Source organism: Diabrotica virgifera, chromosome 1 (genome assembly GCF_917563875.1).
Source record: "Diabrotica virgifera virgifera chromosome 1, PGI_DIABVI_V3a".
Classification (NCBI taxonomy): domain Eukaryota; kingdom Metazoa; phylum Arthropoda; class Insecta; order Coleoptera; family Chrysomelidae; genus Diabrotica; species Diabrotica virgifera.
The window spans coordinates 224,437,901-224,465,409 of record NC_065443.1 but is presented as its reverse complement, the minus strand read 5'-3'; the positions used below and the strand labels follow the sequence as shown (position 1 = coordinate 224,465,409).

At 34.0% G+C, this 27,509-nt stretch overlaps 1 protein-coding gene across 1 annotated transcript in view; it reads right to left on the bottom strand.

Moving 5' to 3' along the window:
• Window positions 1-27,509, bottom strand: part of LOC126892888 (protein O-mannosyl-transferase TMTC1-like) — a 603,242-nt gene that overhangs the window by 355,730 nt on the left and 220,003 nt on the right. Inside the window, exon 2 of the mRNA XM_050662709.1 lies at window positions 26,635-26,708. Within this exon, the coding sequence (XP_050518666.1) occupies window positions 26,635-26,708 (74 nt within the window). The remainder of the gene's footprint in view (window positions 1-26,634; window positions 26,709-27,509) is intronic.

Below are 27,509 nucleotides of genomic sequence, written 5' to 3'. Positions count from 1 at the left end.
TACAAAATGGGCAATAGAGAGATAAAAATACTCTGTTACGCTGATGACACCGTGTTAGTAGCAGAGTGCGAAGACGACCTACAAAGATTATTGCACGAGTTCAACATTAACGCAAAAGAAATGAATATGAAAATATCAGCCTAAAAAACAAAAATCTTAGTAATTGTCAAAGAACCAATAAGATGCAAATTGGAGTTAAACAATCAAATTATACAACAACCAATGACTTTCAAATATCTGGGAATTAATCTATCAGCCGACAACAATATCGAAGAAGAGGTAAAAGACCAAATAATTAAAGCCAGTAGAACGGCCGTATGCCTAAACGACACAATTTGGAAAAACAAACACCTAAGATTGGAAACAAAGGCCCGAATATATAAGTCAGTTATTAGGCCAGTTATGACTTACACGGCCGAAACAAGACCAGATACAAGCAAAACACGAAGACATCTGGAAATCAATGAAATGAAGATCTTAACCCGGGAGTAGTCGCGCTCGCTTCTGTAACGTGAATAGTCGCGTGTTAGATTCTATCTTAAAATACGAATTTAAATACGGATTTACAACAAATTTTTATTTTATAGTATTTTTATTTATTTGTTATGTGAGAAATATTATTTCTAACAATTATAAAAGCTAATTGCTCTCCCCAAAGCCATAAATTCCACAAAAAGGAGAAAAAAAAGCTCCTACGTATTACTACACCCTCTCTCGAGGCACTTATGATTTTTTTCAAAATTTTAAAATTTTTCATCAAGTTATCGCGAAAAAGAATAAAATGTGAGATTCTATCTAACGGCGCGACTACTCGCGGGTTAAGAAGGATTGCTGGAAAAGGACTACAGGATAGGGTAAGAAGTGAGGAAATGAGACGCATATGTGGGGTAGACAATATAAATATCTGGGTAAAGAACAGAAAAGAAGAGTGGAATGAGCACATAAGCAGGATGTCTGAATCATGGATAGTAAGAATAGCCAGAGATAAGTCACCGTTAGGCAGGAGAAGTATAGGACGCCCAAGGAAAAGATGGAATGACAACTTAGGGGCAGAATGAAAGGCACCGCTGAAGAAAAACAGGCAGTACTGCCTATATAAAGAAGAAGAAGAAGAAGAAGAAGAAATTATAAATAATATTAATAATACAGAGGTATACAATAAGTAATACTAAACTCGATAGGTTATTGACTTACTAATCGTGGTATTTTCTTTCTATTGACTTCCTCCTCCAGTATGGGTAACCACATCCTACTGCATTCAAATTTCGAATTTTTTTTTCAGGTTTTTGGGCTTCGAAACGTTAATAAAATTATTTTTTCAATTTAATTGTTGCTTATTTCCCATCTAGATAGTTAATCTCTACCTTTATTGACCCGACTTTGTACTTCGTGGTTAGTTTTCCATATCGCCAAATGTATCTTTAGCATTCGCCTATGAATACACATTTTTAATTTTTCAGTTTAGTTCGTGCGTGATACTTTTAGGGTCCACACTTCTGCTTCATACAAGCACTCAGATAAACCGGAAACCCCTTCGCGGATTTTAAAATTTGCAAGCCAAATAAATGCTAGAGCAAAGAAGACTAAGGCCGTCCGCACATGGGTCGATCGAAGACACCTCTCTAAGTTCGCGCGTCTTGCTCATCTTGTACGAACCCTGCGGCACAAGCGATTGCTCTCCGCACACTTGTCGATTCAGTTTGCTCATATCTTCCAACCAGGAAGAACGCATTTTTTATATATTAACCAAAACGACTATTTCGATCTGTAAAAAGTACGGTATTGTTACATATTTAGTATAATTTGTATACAATAAGCATTTTACAATTGAGGGTATTTTTCTACTTCCCCAACGAATTTTATATTAAACACCTAGAAACAGAAGTTCAATGTCTTCAGAATTTTACATTACAAACAATATATGTATTTCCACAAAGCTAATAATAGTATTACAATCAACGAACATAACATGCACCAATCTTTAAATAATTGTAAAATTTCATTCAGCGCAAAAAACAGCAAAAACTAAGGAAATAAATAAAATAAACTACCTATTATGACTAAAAACGTGCGTCTCACTCGAACTTTCTCGTGCACTACGGATCGCAAGAGACGAGAGCCGTACAAGACGAGGAGATTTGCAATTCTAAACGCTCCGTGTACGGAGCTCAATGCCACAACGAAGGAACTTTACTGACGGGGAGAAACCTACGTGACTGGAATCGAGTCGAGTAGTTCGAGCGTCGCCCCATGTGCGGACGGTCTAAGAGATATCTAGTAATTACATTTCACTTCTCGCCTGTCCAGCCCGGAAAATTAAAACGAAAGATGGTCCCCCATACTCAATTAGGATTAAAACTAGAAATAAAAATAAATCATTATTTCGCGACAAAAAAAGCCGTCTAATATTTCAGGTCGTTCAGAGAGCGTTCGTTCTCTGAAGTGTCGTCGCTCTCGCTCTGTGAACAAGCTTGATAAGCTCTCTTGGGAAAAGCGTGTTGAAAATTTACAACAAAATCTAGAAAAGTCGAACACCATCTATCTTTAAACACACTATTCCCCATTGTGGTCCTCTATTCGTCGGTGTTTTTGGTATTCGTATGAAGAAATATTTGCTTCCACTATTAAAATTCTCGCTGATGGTAGATACGAAGTAGAAAGTCCTGTTAAATTCCCGAAAGTGTATACAAAGTTAGCTGACTATTACTATTCCGCAGGAAAAAGTTCTTAGCCCTAGAAAAAAAACTCCATAGTAGCCCCTCCGCTCTTGCCAGAATATCAGAAAGTTATAAATGAATATCTCACCCTCTCAATGCAAAATCCCTCTCACCACTCTTACATTTACACTCTTACAATAATTATTACAAAGAAAATATTTTACTCCCCACTTGGGTGTGTTGGGAGAGCCAAGGTCCTCCACAAGACTTCTTCTTCTTCATGTGCCGTGCTCGATTATCGAACGTTGGCTATCAAATTGGCTATAGTAATTTTGTGTCCACAAGACTACGTGATGTAATTGATTTTACCGCCAAAACCACTTGCGGCACCTCTATCCACGGCACAGATTTCAAAAGCTACCAAAAGACCTGTGCGATATTCTCATTAAGTTCAGAATGTTTAAGTTGTCGGATGTGTATGTTTAGACAGATAAAAACAGCCCCTCAAGATAGATTCTTGCAAAACCTCCTATGGAGAGCCAGTCTTCATTGCATTGAAATTTAACGTATTTATTTTGTGAAAACTCCCCTACCTTTATCAGTTCATGAGTAATGAAAAATATTGCTCTGAGAAAATAAGGCTCGAGGGAGGCTTGCAAACACAGGAATCAGGCAAGAAAATTCACTAAGCCGTCTGCTGTTTAACATGATTTTGGATGCAATAATAAAACAAGTAAAGAAAAAAGGAGGGTAAAAATGGGCGATAGAGATATAAAAATACTCTGTTACGCTGATGACACCGTGTTAGTAGCAACGTGCGAAGACGACCTACCAAGAATACTGCACGAATTCAACATTAACGCAAAAGAAATGAATATGAAAGTATCAGCACAAAAAACAAAAAGCTTAGTAATAGCCAAAGAAACAATAACAGGCAAATTGGAGTTAGAGAATAAAATTATACAAGTAATGACTTTCAAATACCTGGGAATTAATCTATCAGCCGACAACCATATTGAAGAAGAGGTAAACGACCAAATAATTAAAGCCTATATAGAACAGCCGGATGCCTAAGCGACACAATTTGGAAAAACTAAGATTGGAAACAAAGCCCGAATATATCAGTTATTGGGCCAGTTATGACTTACACGACCAAAACAAGACCACATACAAGCAAAACACGAAGACCTCTGGAGACCAACGAAATGAAGATCTTAAGAAGGATTGCTGGAAAAGGATTACAGGATAGGGTAAGAAGTGAGGAAATCAGGCGCATATGTGGGGCAAACAATGTAAATATCTGGATAAAGAACAGAAAAGAGGAGTGGAATGAGCACATAATCAGGATGTCTGAATCAAGGATAGTAATAATAGCCAGGTACAAGTCACCGTTAGGCAGAAGAAGTATAGGACGCCCAAAGAGAAGATGGAATGACAACTTAGGGGCAGAATGAAAGGCACCGTTGAAGAACAACAGGCAGTACTTCCTATATAAACGAAGAAGAAGAAATATATACTAATATTGACCCCCTAATGATTTGAATAATACAATCTCGCAATCAAAAGTAAAATGCTATTTTCGCTGAACTGATATTAGACTTTGAAACTTAGTTAACATTAAAATGATACAATAGACCAAATGATAACCTTCTTAGGTCTTTCACCCACGAGTTGTGGCGTCTTCCTGCCGATATTCTGCACTGTACTTTACTTTTCAATATGATTTGAAGTAATTCGTATCTTTCACCTTTCAACACATCACCCAAGTATTATGTTTTTCTTTGTTTGACTGTTTTTAGTAATTGTTTTTGTTTACTCATGCGCGGAAGGACCTCATTGTTAGTAATTTTTTGTAACAATGGAATTTTCAGCATCGGTCTGTATATAAACATCTCAAAGGCATCCATGATTTTTTCTGTTTCAGAGACTATTGTTCCAGTTTTTTTGCCATACAGCAAGATAGCAAAAACGTAACATCTGGCCATTAGGATTCTAAGCTCCAGACTAAGGTCTCATCTTGTAAAAGACGCTTTCATTTTCATAAGTGTTTTACTCGCTTATTCGATTTTTGATATGATATTATGTTTTTTTTATTACACTGGGTATTCACATATTCTTCCAATTATTTTATTTAAGGTACCTGCTTTATTATTTGCCCCTTGGCATAAAAATATATATTTATTAGTAGGTAGCTTAAAAAATAATAAAATTTTAGTTTTTGAAATGTTTAGTTGTAAATCAAACATTTCGCTCTGACCAACTATCGCATTTATTACATTTTGTAGTTCTTGTGAGTTGCCTGCTATTAGAACGGTATCATCAGCGTACCTGGTGTTATCTTTGCTGGTTCCTTCAATCTTGATTCCACCTTGGACCTCGTCCAATGCTTCTCTAAATATAAATTCGGAATATACATTAAATAATAGCGGTGATAAGACGCAACCCTACCGCGCCCCTGGTCGGATTCGTATAACTTTGGATGTTGTGTGCTCTATTTTAATTCTTGCCTTTTGCGGTTAATATAGTTTTGAGATAATTCGAAAGCTCTGTTCGTCAATTTCAGTTTTTCCCAGAATTTCTCTCATCTCTTGATGGTTAATCTATTCAAACGCTTTCCAATAATCAATAAAACATGCATCCCTGCATGTTAAGTGTTAACACATTTAAGAAAAAAGTATCATTATCATTACGTATCGTTATTGTAAGTTATCTTTCTAATTTTTGTTTTTAAATACACCAGAATTCATCAATATACGTGTTAAACAAGTTGATTTAAAGAGCACTCACTGCCATGTTTGTTTTTGCAGAAACCACTTAGAGATAACATAACTTTATAGATTATGCCCATGTTAGTCTGATATTGGTCCATTATTTATCTTTAAGTGTGGCATTCTAAGCAAAATATCCCCTGGAACCCTTAAAAACGAGGGCTGCGAACAAAAACAAGCGCTCATATCTCTAGTCTATATGGTCTGAAGTGTGAACAACAAATAACAAGATAAAGGAGAGGATAAATACTGTTATGAGGTTCACGCGAGGCGTCTCAACAATGCTGTGTAAAATAAATTAAACAGAATTGATACACTGCAGTATTTAATGTAGATTGGATCATAAATTTTATTAGGAATTTAAACATGAAAAAATTGTGGAATGTAACGACTGTTTAAAATGTAACTGAGATGCGAGATTTGATGTTATTCACCAAATAATTTGTATGACTAATAAGCATGATTAAGTAATCCAGAAATACGTTAACACCTTAGCTGCGTTACGATTAGCTGCGTTACGATTAGCTGCGTTACGAGACAAAATTATAGCGTGCAAACCCGCACTTTATAGAATTTATTTGTAAAACCCACTCTGCATTTAGAGGTCTTCTCAGATAGCTGTTGATATTCATTTTTACCAAATATTTATTAGTCGGTCCATTTATTTTCTTTTTGTGCACCCTTTATATACATTTTCAATTCTATAATGAAATTAGTGATAGTCCAGGGCGCATCTGTTTTGAGATGGACGTTGAGAGGTGACTCAAATTTTTTTGCAGAAATTGCTTGAAAATAAATCAAATAATAATATTTGAGTTATCCTCTCTCTCAAAAAGGTCCGGAACATGTTTAAATAATCAAAATGTCAAAAATTGAAGGAAAAATTCGATTTTTTTCTTCGTTTTTTGATTATAACTTTAAAAGTATTCATTTCCGAGAAAAGTTGTACTGACATAAAAGTTGCATAATTAAATTTCCTACAATACAGAATTGGTTAAAAATTTAAAAAATAGTCACCCTAGTTGCAAAATAGCAATAATTGCGAAAAAAACATACAAAAACAAGTATTTGCATTTTACGTTTTTCAACCATTTATGCTACACTTAGGACCTTCATATTTCACTCAGAAAAACTTTATGATACAGTAAAACAATACTCTAAATTTCATTAAGATCGGTTCAATAAATTTTGCAAAATAAATTTTGCAATCCAGCTTTCGCAAAAAAAATTCATTTTTTCAAAATGGTACAAGACTGAAAATAAAGCAGATAGCAAGTTAAATTTTTTTTTGCTTATAGAAGTGTACTGTACCTTTCATTTGCAACTTTCAAAATTACAATCGATTAATTACCACGGCGTCACAAAATTTTTGAAATAAACAATAATTTTTGGTGCTACGCGCAGGACAGCGGTGTTCGATTCACACAAGTTGATTTCCACCAAAATTTCTTCCAATCTTTATCTAATATATTATTTTCTTACTCTATATTTTGTTGTATTTTAATATTTTAATTCCACAAAAATCAAACTAATTTTATTATTGTTTGTGAAATATTGTTTAAACAATTGCATATGTTTAAAAATAATAAACTTTTATTATTTAAGTTAAAATATATGAACAAAGAAAATTTTTGCTAATAAAAGCGTCATTTCAAAGGATAGAGTATGTGTTTTTATTTTGCAATAAACAAATTTATTTAATTATATCGAAATGTAATAAAAATTAAAATGTATCAATCATTATCAAAGGTCATTGGAATGCCCAATCAGAGCAAACTATCAGCTGTTCTGCGCGTAGCACCAATAATTAATGTTTATTTAAAAAAATTCCTGACGCCGTGATATTAACCGATTTTAATTTTGCTAAATTGCAAATGAAAGGTACAGTACACTTCTATATGCAAAAAAATTTTCAACTTACTATCTGCTTTATTTTCAGTCCTGTAACATTTTGAAAAAATGATTTTTTTTTACGAAAGCTGGATTGCAAAATTTATTTTGCAAAATCTATTAAACCGATCTTAATGAAATTTACAGAATTATTTTACTGTATCATAGAGTTTTTCAGGGTGAAATATTAAGGTCCTAAGTGTAGCATAAATGGTTGAAAAACGTAAAATGCCAATACTTGTTTTTGTATGTTTTTTTCACAATTATTGCTATTTTGCAACAAGGGTGACTATTTATTAAATTTTTAACCAATTCTATATTGTAGGAAATTTAATTACGCAACTTTTATGTCAGTACAACTTTTCTCGGAAATGAATACTTTTAAAGTTATAACCAAAAAACCAAGAAAAAAATCGAATTTTTCCTTAATTTTTTGACATTTTGATTATTTAAACAATGTTCCGCACCTTTTTGAGAGGGAGGATAACTCAAATATTATTATTTGATCTATTTTCAAGCAATTTCTGCAAAAAAATTTGAGTCACCTCTCAACGTCCAAATGTACTAATATTTTTACCGATGCGCCCTGGTCTATGATGCCTGATTTAAATTACAAAAGTTATTTCCACTATCTCGAATAATATTTATTGAGCAAATATTATTGTCATTTTTATTTTAAACAGTTTAATTATTTCCAGCAGTCGTTCTTTCTCAATATTTTATTCCGAAGCAAAATTATTTATCAAGCCATTAATTTTTTGTAATTTTAAAACGGTCAACTTTACCAGTTTCAATAAGAGTGTCTTTTTCGTTATCAGCTAATACTGACCTTCAATTAAATTCTTTTGCTTTCATAAATACCATGCCGGTTACTTTTTGGTTCTTCATTTCTATAATATCCGCGAAGTAGGTAGCATCAAGTAACTACAGACCTAATTGGTAAGTTGTTTTTGTAGTTTTATCGTTTAGTTTTCAGATCATACTTTTAGTAGGGGAGCAAAGTATGCTAAATGTCCAGTCACTCGAACGCTTTGGGGACCTATTGGGTTGTGAAGAGTAGGTCCTAAAACCAAAAAAAGTTAAGTTTTCCATTTTAGTGGGAGCTTGCCATTTTTTAATTTAATTTTCCATTTCCAACAATCGTTTTTTCCGATTATAACGCCATATATCCATAATTCGAAAAAGTGTTTCGAATAAAAGTTACTTATTTTTACGTAAAGAATCCAAATCTGCAATAAAAATGGAGGCTCCTATTTAATATTTTAAAGCAACCCGCCACCACACCTCCGTGAGGGATCGTGTTTGGTGCCATTCGACAGATTTCTCAAAAATATTGAATAAGTGTATTTTACAGTTTTTCGATCTGATGTTTATTTCGCGAAATATCGCGGGATTCTTATCTAAAATATTAAATTTACCCCCCACCCCTCTCCGCGGGAAGTCGTGTTTGATATCATTCGATAAATTTATAAAAAATATTGAGCATATATTTTTTAGTTTTTCGATCGGTCATTCATTTCGCGATATATTGGCTTTTTTCTTGTGAAATTTTGGGACTCGCCCATTTCCTTACGCCCGGCTCAAATCGTAAGATTTTTGAAATATGTATATACTTCTTTGCATGTACTTAACTTACATTATCTTAATCTGACAATTTCGAGTTTTTTTAAGGATAGATTTTTTTTCGAGCCCCCTTAACAAACTCCCCTGTGTTAAGAGCCAATATATGGTAGAGGTACATGTGCAGTGTACCAGGTTTTTCCCCATATGATAATCTGACGCGCTCGAGTAACTGCAAAAATCTCCGCATGGGCTCCCCTACCATTTTATTAATTATTCACTAACTCAAATTTGCAGAATATATTTATATTTTTACCTATTTGTATTGTAAATTTGTTTCATCCAATAAGAAAATAATTTTGGGGTATTTATTTATTTATTTTCCGTGAATGCTAATTCTTTAGCATCAGCAGTTGTGTTGGATAATAATTATTTTCAAGTTTAATTTATTACGTTAATTTTATAGAAATATGTGGCATTGGATTAATTTATTTTTAAAAGACGAAGCAAGTTTTCAATCCTAATAGTAAATTAATAATATTGAAAAATATTAAAAATCACTAAAAGATTTTTAAATTGAAAACTTATTGGTACATTTTCATGGTAACACCTCCAAGACTTCTATAATTTGCAAGTCATATGGATGCTGCAGTGAAGACGAGAGGGAAGGAATTCTACACTTTGCAATTAACATCCCCCGTCTGTAGCCGGCAAAATTCCAACTGAAAGATGCACCTGGTTACTCTACGGAGTAATACGAAAATAAAATAAAAATGTGTACCATTTTTATTCGGTTGCGATGCGAAGGCAACCCAATCTTACTCTTTAATTAGAATACGGAGTGCAGTCCAGTTCCTTTAACCGCGATTTTCTGCTCTTATTGGAGTTTCATCAGAAGAAACGTAGGCACTGTTCTCCATAATCCAACTAAATTGCATCGAGAGGTTTTACAACACATCGCAACCAAATGGATGATAATAGGTGGCTAGCGCCATCTGGCAATTGAAAGACGAAGCAAGTTTTCAATCCTAATAGTAAATTAATAATATTGAAAAATATTAAAAATCACTAAAAGATTTTTAAATTGAAAACTTATTGGTACATTTTCATGGTAACACCTCCAAGACTTCTATAATTTGCAAGTCATATGGATGCTGCAGTGAAGACGAGAGGAAAGGAATTCTACACTTTGCAATTCACATCCCCCGTCTGCAGCCGGCAAAATTCCAACTGAAAGATGCACCTGGTTACTCTACGGAGTAATACGAAAATAAAATAAAAATGTGTACCATTTTTATTCGGTTGCGATGCGAAGGCAAACTAATCTTACTCTTTAATTAGAATACGGAGTGCAGTCCAGTTCCTTTAACCGCGATTTTCTGCTCTTATTGGAGCTTCATCAGAAGAAACGTAGGCACTGTTCTTCATAATCCAACTAAATTGCATCGAGAGATTTTACAACACATCGCAACCAAATGGATGATAATAAGTGGCTAGCGCCATCTGGCAATTGAAAGACGAAGCAAGTTTTCAATCCTAACAGTAAATTAATAATACTGAAAAATATTAAAAATCACTAAAAGATTTTTAAATTGAAAACTTATTGGTACATTTTCATGGTAACACCTCCAAGACTTCTATAATTTGCAAGTCATATGGATGCTGCAGTGAAGACGAGAGGGAAGGAATTCTACACTTTGCAATTCACATCCTCCGTCTGCAGCCGGCAAAATTCCAACTGAAAGATGCACCTGGTTACTCTACGGAGCAATACGAAAATAAAATAAAAATGTGTACCACTTTTATTCGGTTGCGATGCGAAGGCAAACCAATCTTACTGTTTAATTAGAATACGGAGTGCAGTCCAGTTCCTTTAACAGCGATTTTCTGCTCTTATTGGAGCTTCATCAGAAGAAACGTAGGCACTGTTCTCCATAATCCAACTAAATTGCATCGAGAGGTTTTACAACACATCGCAACCAAATGGATGATAATAGGTGGCTGGCGCCATCTGGCAATTGAAAGACGAAGCAAGTTTTCAATCCTAATAGTAAATTAATAATATTGAAAAATATTAAAAATCACTAAAAGATTTTTAAATTGAAAACTTATTGGTACATTTTCATGGTAACACCACCAAGACTTCTATAATTTGCAAGTCATATGGATGCTGCAGTGAAGACGAGAGGGAAGGAATTCTACACTTTGCAATTCACATCCCCCGTCTGCAGCCGGCAAAATTCCAACTGAAAGATGCACCTGGTTACTCTACGGAGTAATACGAAAATAAAATAAAAATGTGTACCATTTTTATTCGGTTGCGATGCGAAGGCAAACCAATCTTACTCTTTAATTAGAATACGGAGTGCAGTCCAGTTCCTTTAACCGCGATTTTCTGCTCTTATTGGAGCTTCATCAGAAGAAACGTAGGCACTGTTCTCCATGATCCAACTAAATTGCATCGAGAGGTTTTACAACACATCGCAACCAAATGGATGATAATAGGTGGCTAGCGCCATCTGGCAATTGAAAGACGAAGCAAGACGAAGCAAAGACGGGGGATGTGAATTGCAAAGTGTAGAATTCCTTCCCTCTCGTCTTCACTGCAGCATCCATATGACTTGCAAATTATAGAAGTCTTGGAGGTGTTACCATGAAAATGTACCAATAAGTTTTCAATTTAAAAATCTTTTAGTGATTTTTAATATTTTTCAATATTATTAATTTACTATTAGGATTGAAAACTTGCGTCGTCTTTCAATTGCCAGATGGCGCTAGCCACCTATTATCATCCATTTGGTTGCGATGTGTTGTAAAACCTCTCGATGCAATTTAGTTGGATTATGGAGAACAGTGCCTACGTTTCTTCTGATGAAGCTCCAATAAGAGCAGAAAATCGCGGTTAAAGGAACTGGACTGCACTCCGTATTCTAATTAAAGAGTAAGATTGGTTTGCCTTCGCATCGCAACCGAATAAAAATGGTACACATTTTTATTTTATTTTCGTATTACTCCGTAGAGTAACCAGGTGCATCTTTCAGTTGGAATTTTGCCGGCTGCAGACGGGGGATGTGAATTGCAAAGTGTAGAATTCCTTCCCTCTCGTCTTCACTGCAGCATCCATATGACTTGCAAATTATAGAAGTCTTGGAGGTGTTACCATGAAAATGTACCAATAAGTTTTCAATTTAAAAATCTTTTAGTGATTTTTAATATTTTTCAATATTATTAATTTACTATTAGGATTGAAAACTTGCTTCGTCTTTCAATTGCCAGATGGCGCTAGCCACCTATTATCATCCATTTGGTTGCGATGTGTTGTAAAACCTCTCGATGCAATTTAGTTGGATTATGGAGAACAGTGCCTACGTTTTTTCTGATGAAGCTCCAATAAGAGCAGAAAATCGCGGTTAAAGGAACTGGACTGCACTCCGTATTCTAATTAAAGAGTAAGATTGGTTTGCCTTCGCATCGCAACCGAATAAAAATGGTACACATTTTTATTTTAATTTATTTTTATTCATTTATTTAATTGTATTTTGTAATTGGGGTGTTTAAATAAAAACATTTGGGGCCTAGTGTTTGGTTTAGAAGTCCCTGTAAGATTTTCTGTGCTGCTGGTGGGGAATATTAAGGTTTTGTTAACTTGGGTGGTAGGGCCCTTCATAAATTTATGTTGCGGGTTATATACATATTGATTTCTCTTCTAGGCATCCAGGAGAAGGGCGTGGTCCTAGCCTTAGCTCGTCTGTTTTTGCCCAGAGAATAGAATGTTCCCCAGAAAGTAACCACATCGTGAATATTAGAGTACCAGTTCCTCAAAACAGTCACCCATGGGTTCGACGAACAGTTAAATAGCTCCGGAGGCAACCGCCAGACACCTGTTCGTCCCAAGAAAATAGCCGCAACTATTTTCACCACTCGAACGCTCACTGTCCACGCTGCGCTCAAAAGCCACCTCCTGACCGCCGACGAGGGACGCAGGTTCGCCTGTCGTTGTACAAGGGTTTCTAGGGAGACTGGTCGAGAGCAAAGCACGGACAGTACACGTAAATGTCTATGGAACCAACAACAACTCCATCAAACTTTCTTCTCTGTTGCCTTTTTAGCCTTCTGGACACCACCGTCCGGCATAACCCAGGAAACCAGAAACACCAGGATACGACACTTGCCCCAGTGTGTTTTTCGGACTGTTTGCTTTTGCGGACACATTTTACATTCACTACAAACCCTGAAGAGGACTAAATCCTAAACGGGGACACTCATTGATAGCATTTCTACATAGCAATTTATTCTATACACGCAAATCAAACAATGAGAAGACCGCCAGACATCAAACTTCCACCTGATGCCTCCCGAAGAATATCTAGAACTGTGGATAACCTAGAACAGCACCGGAAGAAGCCTTCACACCACAAGCTAAGTCTTTAATAGAATCTTGTACTTGCCTGTCAGCAGATACAGTTTTTTTATATAAAGTAACTTCACAATGACTATGGTGTAGATCCTGAATTATAACCAAAGAAATGAGAAAATAAAGCATTTATACCGAAATTCATACCTTTTTAACTTTTTACAGATAGTGTATTGTATGCCTGGAGAATGCAAAGGAGTAGAATACAAGGACCCACATAAAGTCTCATGCTCGCCGTGTTGGTTTTGGTGATGTTATATCAAATTTGTTTCTTGGTCCAATGTTGACAGTTGAAGATGAGTTCGATATATCATTGTCAATATGAACACGACAAAATGAACCTAGTATTACACTAACGGTTGGCAGCGTTCGACTGTGTCGTAACGCACGGTGGCACAGGTTCACTACGGGACATATATGTCTCATAAAGCAATCAACGTAAGTTTATAAATGTCTTTTTCTACAAACGTGTTAAAAATACAATTTTTAGCACCCCGTGGGAGCATTAAAAATGTCACTTTAAAGCACTAGGTGCTTTAAAATTTTTAAGGCACTGCAGTTAAAAGTGAAATGTCAAATTTTAAAAACAAACGTCAAAATATATATTTTTCATTTATTAACATTAATATTAATAGTAAAATTTGCGCAATTTGAAAAATGAATTTCTTGCACTGCAGTTTTACTATGTTCCATGGTTAAGGTGAAATGAGTAGAAATAATTTAATTTCCAGTCGAAGTTAAGGCCACAATATCTTCGGATATTGTTGGTGATATTCGCTGCACCGGCAGCAGTTTTCGGCCAATCAAATTCCTATTTTCCAAAGAATCCTCGATGTACCCCTCAGCAACAGTAGAAGATCCCACCCCACATGAGGCTTAAGGGATTGTCCATATGTGAGCCTATAAAATACTATAGAAAATGAAGAACATAGAGAAATGAGAAGAAGATTAGAAAGAACTGAAATAATAGATATATTACAAAATGAAGAATATTTTGAAATATTAAACAATCTCACACAAATAATATCTAAAAAAACAACAAGAAATCTATAATAATAGAAGAAGACAACCAATAATCCAACCCTGATGAAGTTGAGTAGGATAAATTTAAAATAAATAAAATAAAATATAGATTCAAAAATAGATATTTACAATTATAATAATAGTAATTCAATATAAAATAAATAAATAAAAATAATAATTCAATACATAATTCATGAAATTTAAAAAAAAACTACCAACTCTCTTCTGAAAATAGAGGGACTGTCTTTATAACTTAGAAGGGAGTTGATAATACCAAAAATATTTTAAATTATTTATTTAAATTTGTTTGTTAAACGTAATTAATAGATTATGGCAAATTGTTAATTGTAAAAATAGATTTAATAGTTGAGTAAAAAATGTAAAAATATAAAAAAAATATCTGTAATCCCATCAGGAAAGAACGACCTGGATTAGTTACTAGAGGCCAGGTCATATGTATAAATAATAAATAAATAAATAAATAATAAATAAAATAAATGTCCATATGTGAGCCGTTTGCCAACGTCGACTGCGCGGTTTACCTGTTTAGCTTGATCTCACCCTAATGCCGCCTTTGAAGTTACCAAGAAAAACAAGGAGAAAACAGGTAAACCGCGCAGTCAACGTTGGCAAACTGCCCTCATATGGACAAGCCCTAATTGTCGTCAAATTTGCGCCAGTATCGGCAAGTAAGGTCGCTGAAGAACGACGAAAACAATGCCCCGTATAAAGGGGATCGGTTTTGGAAGTTCCAGAAATCTTGCTATAGCAGCAGGAATTTTTCCAAACGAATTAATTCCAATCGGATTTATGGTAACTAAGGTTATAATATTGGTTGCTAAAGTCCGTAATATACGATGCAATTTAAAACTATCTCCTTTCAATATATTTAGGGTTTTTTAAAGGTTTTTTAAAATTTAATTTAAACTGTATTATTGCATTTTTAACACGTTCGTAGAAAAAATATTGTACGATATACGTGTTAAAAGTACATTTTTAAGGCATTCATGTGAATTGAACAATGAGCGAAGCGAATCCTTTACATACGTGCCTTAAAATTGTACTTTTAACACTTATATAATTACTCTGGGCTAATTAGCAAAATTCATGGAAAAGTTATTTACCAGCAATTTTATTGTTGGAATCGAATTATAAGATCCTATATATTAATAATATAGATATGCAAAGTCCGCAGATAGTGTGCTACTTTTTTTATAAACAAAATGGCGCCGACAAATCGTATTTTTTTCATTTATTGCTCTATAACTCCGAAGATTTCAACTTTACAGCAAAAACACCTAAACAAAAATTCACCGCAATTAAATTCTGCATAGAGATATGTTTTTCACGATTTGCTCCGACGAAAATTTTCCTCGGAAAATGCGGGTTTTCCTAACAAACACTATAATTTTCAAATAAACTTTTAGGTAAGTAATTATTAATAAATAATTAAATAACTTAGTGGCATCAAAGATTTCTTGGTATAGATTGTAATTCCAGAAGCCGGTGAAAATTAAACGAATATTTTAGCAACAATTCAATTGTTAATTAACAATTTAAGATCGCAATAATAACCAAAATAATCATGATATATTGACCAAACTTATAAAGATTATAAAGATGAGATGCTTGTTTAACATTCTATCGACAAAATATAAATTTTTCTTTTTTTTGCATAATCTTTAAATTTTGAAAAAAAAATAGTTATAATACGTTAGTCTAATTAGTAAAGTACAAAGAAAGGTTATTTACCAGCAATTTTATTGCTTTAATCGAATTATAAGATTCTATATATTAACAATATAGGTATGCAAAGTGCGCAGATAGTGTGCTACTTTTTTATAAAAAAAATGGCGCCGACAAATCGTATTTTTTTCAATTATTGCTCTATAACTCCGAAGATTTTAACTTTACACCAAAGATACTCAAATAAAAATTCACCCCAATTTAATTCTACATAGAGGCAGGTTTTTTTCGATTTGCTCCAACGAAAATTTTCCTCGGAAAATGTGGGTTTTCCCAACAAAATCTCGAATTTTCAAATAAATTTTTTGGGCCAGTAATTATTTATCAATAATTATATACCTTAGTGAAATAAAAGCTTTCTTGGTATAGATTAAAAATTCAGAAGCCGGTTAAAATGAAACGAATATTTTAGCAACAATTCAATTGTTAATTTACAATTTACAGTCGCAATAACAACCAAAATAATCATGGGACATTGATCAAACTTAGAAAGATTATAAAACTGTGATGCCTATTTAATATTTTGTCGACAAAATATAAATTTTTCATTTTTTTGCACAATCTTTAAACGTTTAAAAAAAATTGTTATAAACAAATTAACATTTCTTAGAAATTGTTTATTATATTCTAATTTTGAAAAATGCTTAAAATGCGTATTTCATAGGTCTTAAAAATGAATGCTTTAAAAAAATTTTCCAACCATTTGCAAAAAAGTTAGGAAACAGCAAAATTAACATACGATATCTCCATTTTTTATAATTTGTTTTAATTGTTTCAAAGCTTAAAAGTGAGTCTATGGTACAATCTAATTACTCACAAAAAATGTCAAAAATTAGTGCAATGGTTGTATTTTAATCAAAGATTAAAAATACTTTTTTTGTAATTTTTAGCGCGAAAGTAGGCTTGATACAGAGCCGGAGATAAAATGTTCACTCGAAACGACTGACACGCTTAAACTCGCGCGAGTTGTGTATGTGGGCGGGTAGCTACGGTACTGTATTTTTCTACTTTTGCGCGTGTAAATTACAAAAAAATGTATTTATAATCTTTAATTAAAATATAACCATTAAGCTGATAATCGATATTGTTTTATAAATAATTAGCTTGTACTTTAAACTCACTTCTACGCTTTGAAAGAATCAAAAAAAATTATTAACACCGTAGTAATAGTAAGTATGTTTACTTTGCTGTTTCATAACTTTTTTGCAAATGGTTGCAAAACAGTTTTAAAGCATTCATTTTCAAGATATTTAAAATGCGCATTTTAGCTATCTTTTAAAATTATAATATAATAAAAACTTTCTGAGAAACGTTAATTTGTTTATAACTATTTTTTTTAAACATTTAAAGATTATGCAAAAAAACAAAAAATTTATATTTTGTCGACAAAATGTTAAATAGGCTTCTCATCTTTATAAGATTTCAAAGTGTGATCAGTGCATCATAATTATTTTGGTTATTATTGCCACCGTGAATTATTAATTAACAATTGAATTGTTGCTAAAATATTCGTTTAATTTTCACCAGCTTCTGGAACTATAATCTAAACAAAGAAGGCTTTTAAGTCACCAAATTATTTAATTATTGGTAAATAATTACTTATCTAAAACTTTATTTGAAAATTAAAGATTTTGTTGGGAAACCCCGCATTTTCCGAGGAAAATTTTCGTCGGAGCAGATCGGGAAAAACATGCCTCTATGCAGAATTTAATCACGGTGAATTTTTATTTGAGTGTTTTTGTTGTAAAGTTAAAATCTTCGGAGTTCTAGAGCAATAATTGAAAAAAACACGATTTTCGGGCGCCATTTTGTTTATAAAAAAAGTAGCACACTATCTGAGGACTTTACATACCTATATTATCAATATATAGGATCTTATAATTCGATTCCAGCAATAAAATTGCTGGTAAATAACTTCTCCCAAAAATGGCCCATTCTCCGATAATCAGCCCAGACTAAATAAATAACTATTAAATGCAGCCAAGGTGCTCAAATGCAATATAACATACATCTAGACCAGGGCATTCAGAACAAAAATCACTAAAATAAATCGATTTTCAAATACAGCACCTATAAACTCACAACTTTTTTTTCTTTGGGGTTGTATGTCTATACAACTTTTTGCATTGTGTTATGTATAACGTCATTCAGAAAAATTGTTGAAAATGCATAAATACATCTACATTTTTATAAAATGAATTCAAAATTGCATGTAATTTTTGGGGTAATTTTGAGTTTTATGAAAACATATTAAAACAGTATATTAAGTGATTGTTCTGTCGCCAGGAGGGGTATAACGGTCTCCTTTATTCAGATAGACTTAGTTTTTTTTTACGTATTTTGACCCGAAAAACACGAATTTTTTGGGTAACAGTTGATCCGGATGTCGATAAGATTGTTATTATCAAAGAACTTGAGGAATTATATAACAGCTTTTTTCGCAAACCAATACATTTTTTTGTAGTCTTTGGGTCATTCTAAGCAAAAAACCTTGTTACAACTTTTTTCGTAGGATGCATAATTTTCGAGATAAGCGCGGTTGAACTTCAAAAAATTGCAATATTTGAACCCGAATAACTTTTGTTTAAAAAATAAAATAGCAATACTGCTTACCGCATTTGAAAGTTCAAGTCAAATTATACCGGCTTTGATTATTTGCATTCCTAAAAATTAATTTTTTTATTGTTCAACCAAGCTATAAACATATAGTGCTTGAGTGATATTTTCAATGCATCTCCCATATAAAATCGAACGAGTAGGCGCGCTTACAAACAGGCAATTTGTACTTAGCATGCATTAAAACACTATTTCTTTATAGCTTTGTTTGACCATAAAAAATTAATCTTTAGGAATGCAAGTGACCAAAGCCGATATTATTTCACTTATGCGGTAAGTAGAATTGCTATTTTATTTTTTAATCAAAATTTATTCGGGTTCAAAAATTGCAATTTTTCAGTTTTTTGAAGGATCATCCGCGTTTATCTCGAACACTATGTATCCTACGAAAAAACTTGTAAGAAGATTTTTTGCGTAGAATGAACCAGAAAATACAAAAAAATATTTTGTTTTGCGAAAAATCTTTGTTATATAATTCCTCAAGTTCTTTGTTTATAACAAACTTATCGATATCCGGATCAACTGTTACCCAAACAATTCATGTTATACGGGTCAAAATACATAAAAAAGACTTGGCTAAGTCTATCTGAATAAAGGAGTCCGCTGTACCTCACCCCCCTGGTGACAGAAATATGACTAAATTAATATAAATTGATTGGGTGGTTTCTGGGGTTGATAAATAAGGCGCTCTGAGCAACAGTGACCTAACCCCAAAAACGAAGTTTTGAGATAAATGCAATCTTTGAATTTGCTTATGGGATGGTGCTACAAATTCTGTAGCGCCATTTAGACAATTATAGAGGTAGGTTCTGTAGACCCTTGTTAATAGGAAGATTTATTGTTGCTGCTTTTATTGATATAATTATATAAAAATGCTCAATTGGTGGGTTAGGCCGCTGTTACTCTGAGAGCCTCAAATACGAACATGACATTAGAACCGACGCTCGAGGACTCAGTTCCCAGAGTGACTCCTGTTCACTTCATCTTCTGGAATTTTGAGGCTGTCCAAAACTAAATTGATGCAAGCCGAGTAAGTACTCGAGGGTTTTAAGGAGCAATATGTTTACATTAATTTAGTGCCGATAACTCCCAACACTCCAGATGACGTGCCGTAGCTGTTACCCTGAACACCAAGTACTCCTAGGGTCAGATGGCCCCAAAAATTTCATGTGCTTTTGGATTCACTTTAGCCAGTGTAAATATAAGTACGAATTTCCACCTCTTTTAATATTTTAGACTTTTTCTGACGCTATATGAGATTTTCTCTCACGGTTTCAGAAAATTGCGAACAACTTTTTTTCTGGGAAATTCTACGCGCTGAGGTTCCTCCTAGTCTCCTATCTATCCTTTCTCGACAATCTGATAGAGTCGTCCGCTCAGATAGTGACTCAGTTGACGTAGTATTACTAGATTGCTGAGTCAATGCGCTTCATGTGAGAGATTCTCTCATCGAGCGACCAACGGCGCCACCAACTGTGTATAAATATTAGTTTTATTTTCTCACTTAAAACCTGTAATAATGTAAAAAATTGTAATTATTGTGATCAAGCAATTTGTCCAGAGGATTCTTGTTATATTTGTGTGCTGTGCTGTAAATTGTGAAGACACGGAGATTGATTAATATTGGTTTAATTCCGATTATTTTTTTGTATGGTATCATATTATTATATATATTATGTTATATTATTATATTCTTATTATTAGTTAATAAAAAAGTTTAAAAGCTGTTTTAAAAGTTTTATTTTGTAAAATAATCAAAATTTGGATATGTGAGAGAAAATCCCACGAGCGACCACTCGGGTAATAATCTACCTAGCGACGAATGCCGAGTTTAAAATCGATTTATTTTTTTAATGCTCTGAATTAATGTGAAATATTAAAATATTTCAAATACGTCTCTCTACATTATTCTATGAAAATAAATTCAAGAAAATTCAGTATTAAAATGTTGGCTTTCTCAGACCCCTTTTACAAAAAAATTGACTAAATATATGCTTTAATGTTTTCAGAGCAGATATATACGAGTAGGTATAGAAAAAAAGCTCTTTATTATCGAAAGTGTATTAAGGTACAAAAATATTAAAAATGTTCAAGCTCACATAGGATATAAAGAGAGATATCAAAAGGTGTCTCAGTATTTAGGCGTTATCACGTATTGTAGTTTTGAAGTTAAGATCAAGGCATTTGACTGTAGCAAAATTAAAAAATTAAAGCTCTTTTTAACCCAACCTGGTGCAGATGCTAGTGTTAAATCGTATGATAGTCTATAGCAGGGGTCACCAATTAGCGGACCGCGGTCCGCATCCGCAGCGTGAGCTACTTTTGTGCGGACCGTCATTAAATCAGGATACAGCGTTTAGGGGAGTGCAATTAGAACGAAAAGATACAATGTTTCGGAAAAAATCAAACAAGGTTATATTTTTCTAAAACTTTTTTGAAGATATTCTTCTTTAGCGGCGAATCGATTGAGGGTAAAATTGTACCGGGCCATTGTACCGAGCCCCAATGGGCTCCGTCCAATAGCTTGGCGCTCTAATTTTATGTTGATTTTTTTATTTTGTGTGATTTTTTTGTTGGCTTACGCCTTTTTTTTATGATTTTTTTAATTGTATGGTGGTTTTACCTGATCGTCTGTCTGGTATCTTGGATGACTTCCTGGGCTACCCTGGTCACTATGTTGGTGACTAGTCTGACCAGGTATTCTTCGTCTGGGAGGATCGCTGTGGTGGCTGTTGGTTTTTGCCCTGTGTGGCTTTGGCATAGGAGACTCCGTTTCCTGTTGTCGTCTGTTCGTGTGGTGGTCTTCTCCGCATTTCACACATTTGAGATGTTTGTGGCACGCGTTCTGTGCATGGTCGAAGCCTTGGCAGTTGAAGCACTGCGTTGGCTCTGTCGCTTTTCTTAGGTCTTCTACCTCTACCTCCATGTGGCACAGATTGTTGATCAGCTTAGCCTTTCCTACGTCCTCACGATTCAGAGTCAGTACGAACATCGGTAGTTGTCTTTTGGGGCCGACTCTTGTGGTCATATTCTTGGCTGCTTGGCAGACTATTTGGTGTCGTGCTTCCATCTCTTCTTGGATTTCCTCCTCGGTGGTATTTGAGGGCAATCCTTTTAAAACCACTTTGGGTTTTTTATCCTCTTCTACTGGGAAGGCTACCCATTGTAGCCTTCTGTCCTTGTGTGCCTCTGCGTATTCTTCTATTATCCTCACCATTTTCTTGTAATCTTCCAGGCTTTTCGCCTGGATGAGTGTTTCTTTGCCGCTCCTGGAGATTTTGTTTGTCGTGTAGACTTTTAGCCTTTGGGCTATGGTGAGGATAGCCCCTGTCTCATTCACGCTCTGTAATTTAATTACAGGCGGCTTTCTGTGAGGTGTTGCCTGTTGTTCGGGCAACACCGTGGTTTCTTCGTTTGTTTCCATGTCCTCTGTCTCTGAATCGCCAGGTCGCCGCAAGGTAGGCGTCTCACCGTCTGTGTTCTGCTCTGGAGGGCTGGCTTCTTGGTCTATCTCTGGGCTGGCTGGTGTTGGTTGCCAGTGGTGGGAAGTCTTCTTTCTTCTTTTTTGTCTTTGGTTCATTATCCTGAGGTGGCTTTTTGGCCGTTGGATTTTTTTCGGATTCTTGGCTGTGCCTTCTCTGTTCCCCTGCCACCAGGGATTTCCGAACTTCTCTCAGCTCGTTGATCATTTCATTCATCTGGTTAGTCATCTTCGCCATCATTTCTGTTTGTCGAGCTATCTCTTCGTCCTTTTTGCCACTTGTAGGACAAGATCTTCTTCCCTTTTTTTTCACTTTTCCTCCATCCGATTTAGTAACTCTGTAAATGTCCATGTCTTCTTTTCCTCGTCGGGTCATGTCTTCACAGTTTCCTCTTCGCTTTCCTCGTCGCTTTCTTCGCTTTCCTCGTCGCTTTCTTTGCTTTCCTCGTCGCTTTCTTCGCTCTCCTCTCTTTTCTGTTCCTGTAAAAGGGTACGATCCACTTTACGTGGATCCTCATATTTTGGCGGAGTGGCCATAGAGGGTGGTGATCGAGACCTAGCTCGACCAATCGTCTGGGAGGGAGAATCCCTAATTTTGGCGAACCTTTTTTTCCGCCGACTGGCCCGACGCCAGCTCGGCTTCAGGGTTGGTTTCCCTACCCCTATCGCGGTTGTCACGTACCCAGGCAGAACTAGGTACGGGATCCTCTTGATGTTCTCGTTTTACTGACCTAGGGGCCGGGGCTGCCCGATGCAGGTTCCATAGAACTACACCTTGCAGTGTCTACCCTTACGGAGGCACAGTAAAAATCCCGTAGCGGGCTCTCGTCGAGCCCGCTTTACTTTTTCTGCTAACCGATCTCTAGCTGTGGCGTCTCAGAGAATCTAATAAAATAAAATTCCCTAAGTTTCACCACATCTAGTCGATCGGCCTTTGCCTCTCCTTCTTGCCTAAGGCTTAGAAGTGCAGGATTTCGCTATCACGCTTACATTCGTGATGGAATGAAAATTCCTGCTAATCGTACAACTTCTTCCACCGTTGGCGTATAAACAAAATATAACGTAAACAAAATATATAATATAATGTCATCAGATGTTTTCTGAATGAATGTGCGTGAACCGCCCGCCTAAAGTGCCTCGAACGGGATGAGTAGGAGGGGTAACTGAGAAGGTGTTTAGTATTGCGAATGCGTTGGTACCGTAAAGTGAATATTATCGCTAATTATTACGTTTTGTTTGAAATCAAAAATACTGGTAATAACTATTACATAGAAGAACCGTAAAAAAACAAATGATAGGGTTCATTTATTGTTCTTAGCTTAGGGTTCATTGATTCATAATAATAATATAATATATTATAGTAGTTCTAGAATTGGCAATAAATAGTTGAAATAAAATAATAAAGTAAAACAAATGATAGAATTTCGACAATTAAATCAACTGTAACCTAAAAGCCAAAAATATTTGCTTCACTGCGGGAGACGTCTATTAGCGCCGCAGCGACGGGATGCAAATCCTCTCAGCCGCTCCGCAGCGAAAAGGTTAAACAAATTCAAAATTTCCTTTTAGCTTCCAAAATTGTACTTAAAAAAAAACTCGTGTCATTTTTTTCAAAAATTGATGGTTTTCGAGTTATAAGCGATTGAAAATCTGAAAATGTGAAAATACCTACGCATTTTCGAAGTTTGAGAACTCATATGTAAATTATTAGTTTTCAGGTTGCCAAGTGGCTAAATTGAAGATTATAAATTCAGTTTTAAGATTCTAACGAGTAATCGGGACTTACTTCAATATAGACCGTTATTTTTTAATTGCTAATTATGCGAGTCCACTCGACGTTTAAGTCGCCGCACATCGCAATTTATGTTGCGTGTCTGTCGCACTTATTATACATATTATACGTACTTATGCAAAAAATGCCCAACAAATACTTCACATTTATTAAAACTTTATAATTTATTATTAACATATTTTTTTCTTAATGATATATTTATTTATTCAATTAATAATTATTGCCAATGTGGTTATTTAATACGCCAATAAAAACAAATGGTCGAAATTGAAATAAACACAGATAACTCATCAGAATCATGAAATTAAATGTATAAACTTCAATTTAGGCACTTGACGGCCGCAACAATAATAATGTACACATGAATTTTCAAGCTTCGAAAATGCTTATTTTCGCATTTTTCAGTTTATAAATTGCTTAAAACTTGAAATCTATCAAGTTTTGAGAAAAATGACAGAAAATCTCTTTTGTTTAAGATGACCCAAAAATGGAGCAAAAATGGTGGTGTTTTGAATTTATTAAAAAACTATTAAAAACAATTTCTGAATAAAAATTTCGCACTGCAACCTTCTGATTTGTTTACCGAATTGGAACAACTAGACAGGTAGTGTTAACTCCGGACCCTAACTCCCTCTGTGGCTCAGTGGTAAGAGCGCCTAACCTTTGGATCGAAAGTTCCGAATGGTAGTGAGTTCGAATCTCACCAGGGTCAGGAATTTTTTCATTTATTATAAATTAATAAATGAAAATAGTTTCTGTCCTTGTGGGATCTGTACTCACCGGAGGGACCGCAGACGTTCGGTTACAATTAGCGTCTCTTTGCAAAGACAATGACGTCGACTTTGCAAAGTAACAAGACACTTACTCAACACACACACTACACATTACACCTGAGTTAGTGATAAGTTATACAATTACGTGGCTAAATGTTCTAGTTCTAAACCAAGGCCAGAATCAGAAAAAAAACTCCGGACCCCGGAAGTGTCATAGGTTTTCGAAACGGACCCTCAGGAAATATAATTGGTGACCCCTGGTATAGTCCATAAGGTTATAATATCTTCTGATATTTTGGATTCAGTTATAGAGTGACAGTTAGTAATTCTTAGGGATTAGAATTACGAGATAAAGTGTAAATTTTTAACGATAATATTTGATCACTCTTGCACGTTGTAAGAAGTTATGTTGAGAATAAAACGTTATGTTGAGAAGAGTTAAATAATGACTTATTATTCACGCTACATGTTTTCAAACGATTTTCTGTACAAATTGTTAAATCTATTATTTTGGTTTTTGAAAAAGAGGATATTTATTTTTCATAGAAATTGTTGTTAACACGAACTGATATAATTTATTAAGTATTTGGCAGTGATCATATGTCATTTTGTGGGAAAGTTAAACAGTTTTGTTTCTGTCAATCTGTACATCTTATCATATGCGTAATTTGTTAAGAATATTGAGGTTTTAAAAGAGGTTGTATGGTTCCTTTTAAGCCGAAAATATACTAAATCAAATAAAAAAACATAAAAAAAATTTAAGAAACGCTTTTCTTTAGTTAAGAGTGATTAAAATTAAAAATATTATAAGAAATCAACTAAAAACAAAAAATAAAAAAAAAATAAAAAATCTAACACATTCGTCAAAGAAAAACGTGGCGCATCTGCATCGAATAAACGGTTTTCGCCCCACGCTTTTGTTTAACAAATGTGTTAGATTTTTTAATTTTTTTTTATTTTTTGTTTTTAGTGTATTTTTTTATAATATTTTTAATTTTAATCACTCTTAACTAAAGAAAAGCGTTTCTTAAAAAAAAATTTTATATTTTTTTATTTTGTACTTTTTAGTCTTACACTTTTCAAACATTAAAATATATCGTCATGTTTCTTAAAATATTTATAAAACACATGATATACTAACATGAAAAGTAGTCGGAATCGGCAAAAATTTGAAACTTTATTGTTTATTTATGAAGCATAACGTAAAAAATTAACGTAAAAAGTGAAATTATGTATAGTTCATATCATTAGCTACAACACGTAAAAGTTTCAAGTTTTTACATTGTAAAAAACAAGAGAATTTAAGCATTTTCCATTAAAATCTTTTTTTATTTCAACAACTAATAAACATAAAATTTTTTTTATTGATTATTCGTGTATTGTTCCCGCGAATGCATATGTCTGCAAATTTTCATTCATTTTCATTGGATAAAAGGCACTCATATTAACGTCTAAAGATTTGACGCAAACTATTCAACTAAATAAAAGCGTTTAATAACACAATAATAATACAACGCAAATAGCTTTTGGATAAGAGCGCAGGAGTAAAATTACGGACCCATATATTTTAAATGCGTTAAGTTTTTTTGAATCCAGAGAAAAATAAATATTTTAGAAAAATGTAAACGCTGAATGACAGACTACATTATTACCGAGGGCCGAAAGTCCCTTAGAATAAAAAGGTGTCTTTTGAATGAAGAACTTGAAATTAAAAATCACACTATAATATTTCCTCTATTTTTTTCACCCCTGTAACCTATTAAATTATAGAAGATTTCAGGGGCTTTCGGCCTTTGGTAATAATGTAATCTTTCATTCTGCGTTTAAATTTTTTAAATATACTTTTTTCTCAGGATTCGAAAAAAATGAATGAATTTAAAAAGCATTATTGAAATGAAATGAATCAAGACTCACCCGTGATAGGCAAGGAACGAGAGAAGGAAGAAAACACATGCTAGCACATCTGCTCTTCCTACGATTCCTGTAACCTGCAAAGAAAATAAATATTGTGTTAATCATAATACGATAAATTACATAATAATTAAACAAGCTAATGGGATAATGCTAATTTTTACTTTATTGTATAATTGTAATAAGAGTATACTATGCAACGAATATTTAATGATGGTCATTATGAAGTGAGTATGAGGGATACTCAATACGAGCTTCAGAATGATAATTAAATGCAAGTTGTATACACCATGTTTTCTATGATCATTCACACAACAAAAATATATTCAAATTTAATAATTTTGTAACGCAAACAAATCAAGTAGTTTGTTAGTTTGTTTACATATTGAGAACTGTCAAAGCGTATGTATTTGACTCGCCACTGGTCACTGCCCCTGTGACACCTTCATCGCGAATGCAATATCGCCATGCTATTGGTTAAAAATCTGTATCGTAATGAAAATCTGTATAATTGATATTATAAGCCAGCAAATGAAGCATTTTGGCTCGCAATTTTTTCGTTCAGCACGGATTTACTTGAAATTTTTTCACAAAGTAGGGAATAGTCCAAGGAACATTTTCTATATCAAGCCGCTATACGCTAAAACCTTGGGGGTGGTTGCCACCCCATCTCGGGGGTGGGATCTTTTTATTACATTTTAACCATGCAAAGATGTAAAAATTAATTCTAAGAAAAAAATATTTTTTACATTTTCTTCGTAAAACTAATATTTTTCGAGTTATTCGCGGTTGAAAGTAACAGTTATAAGAATAACTTGAAAAATATGCATTTAATCAAAAAAACTGTAAATATCAAAATTGTACCTCTTAGTAACGTA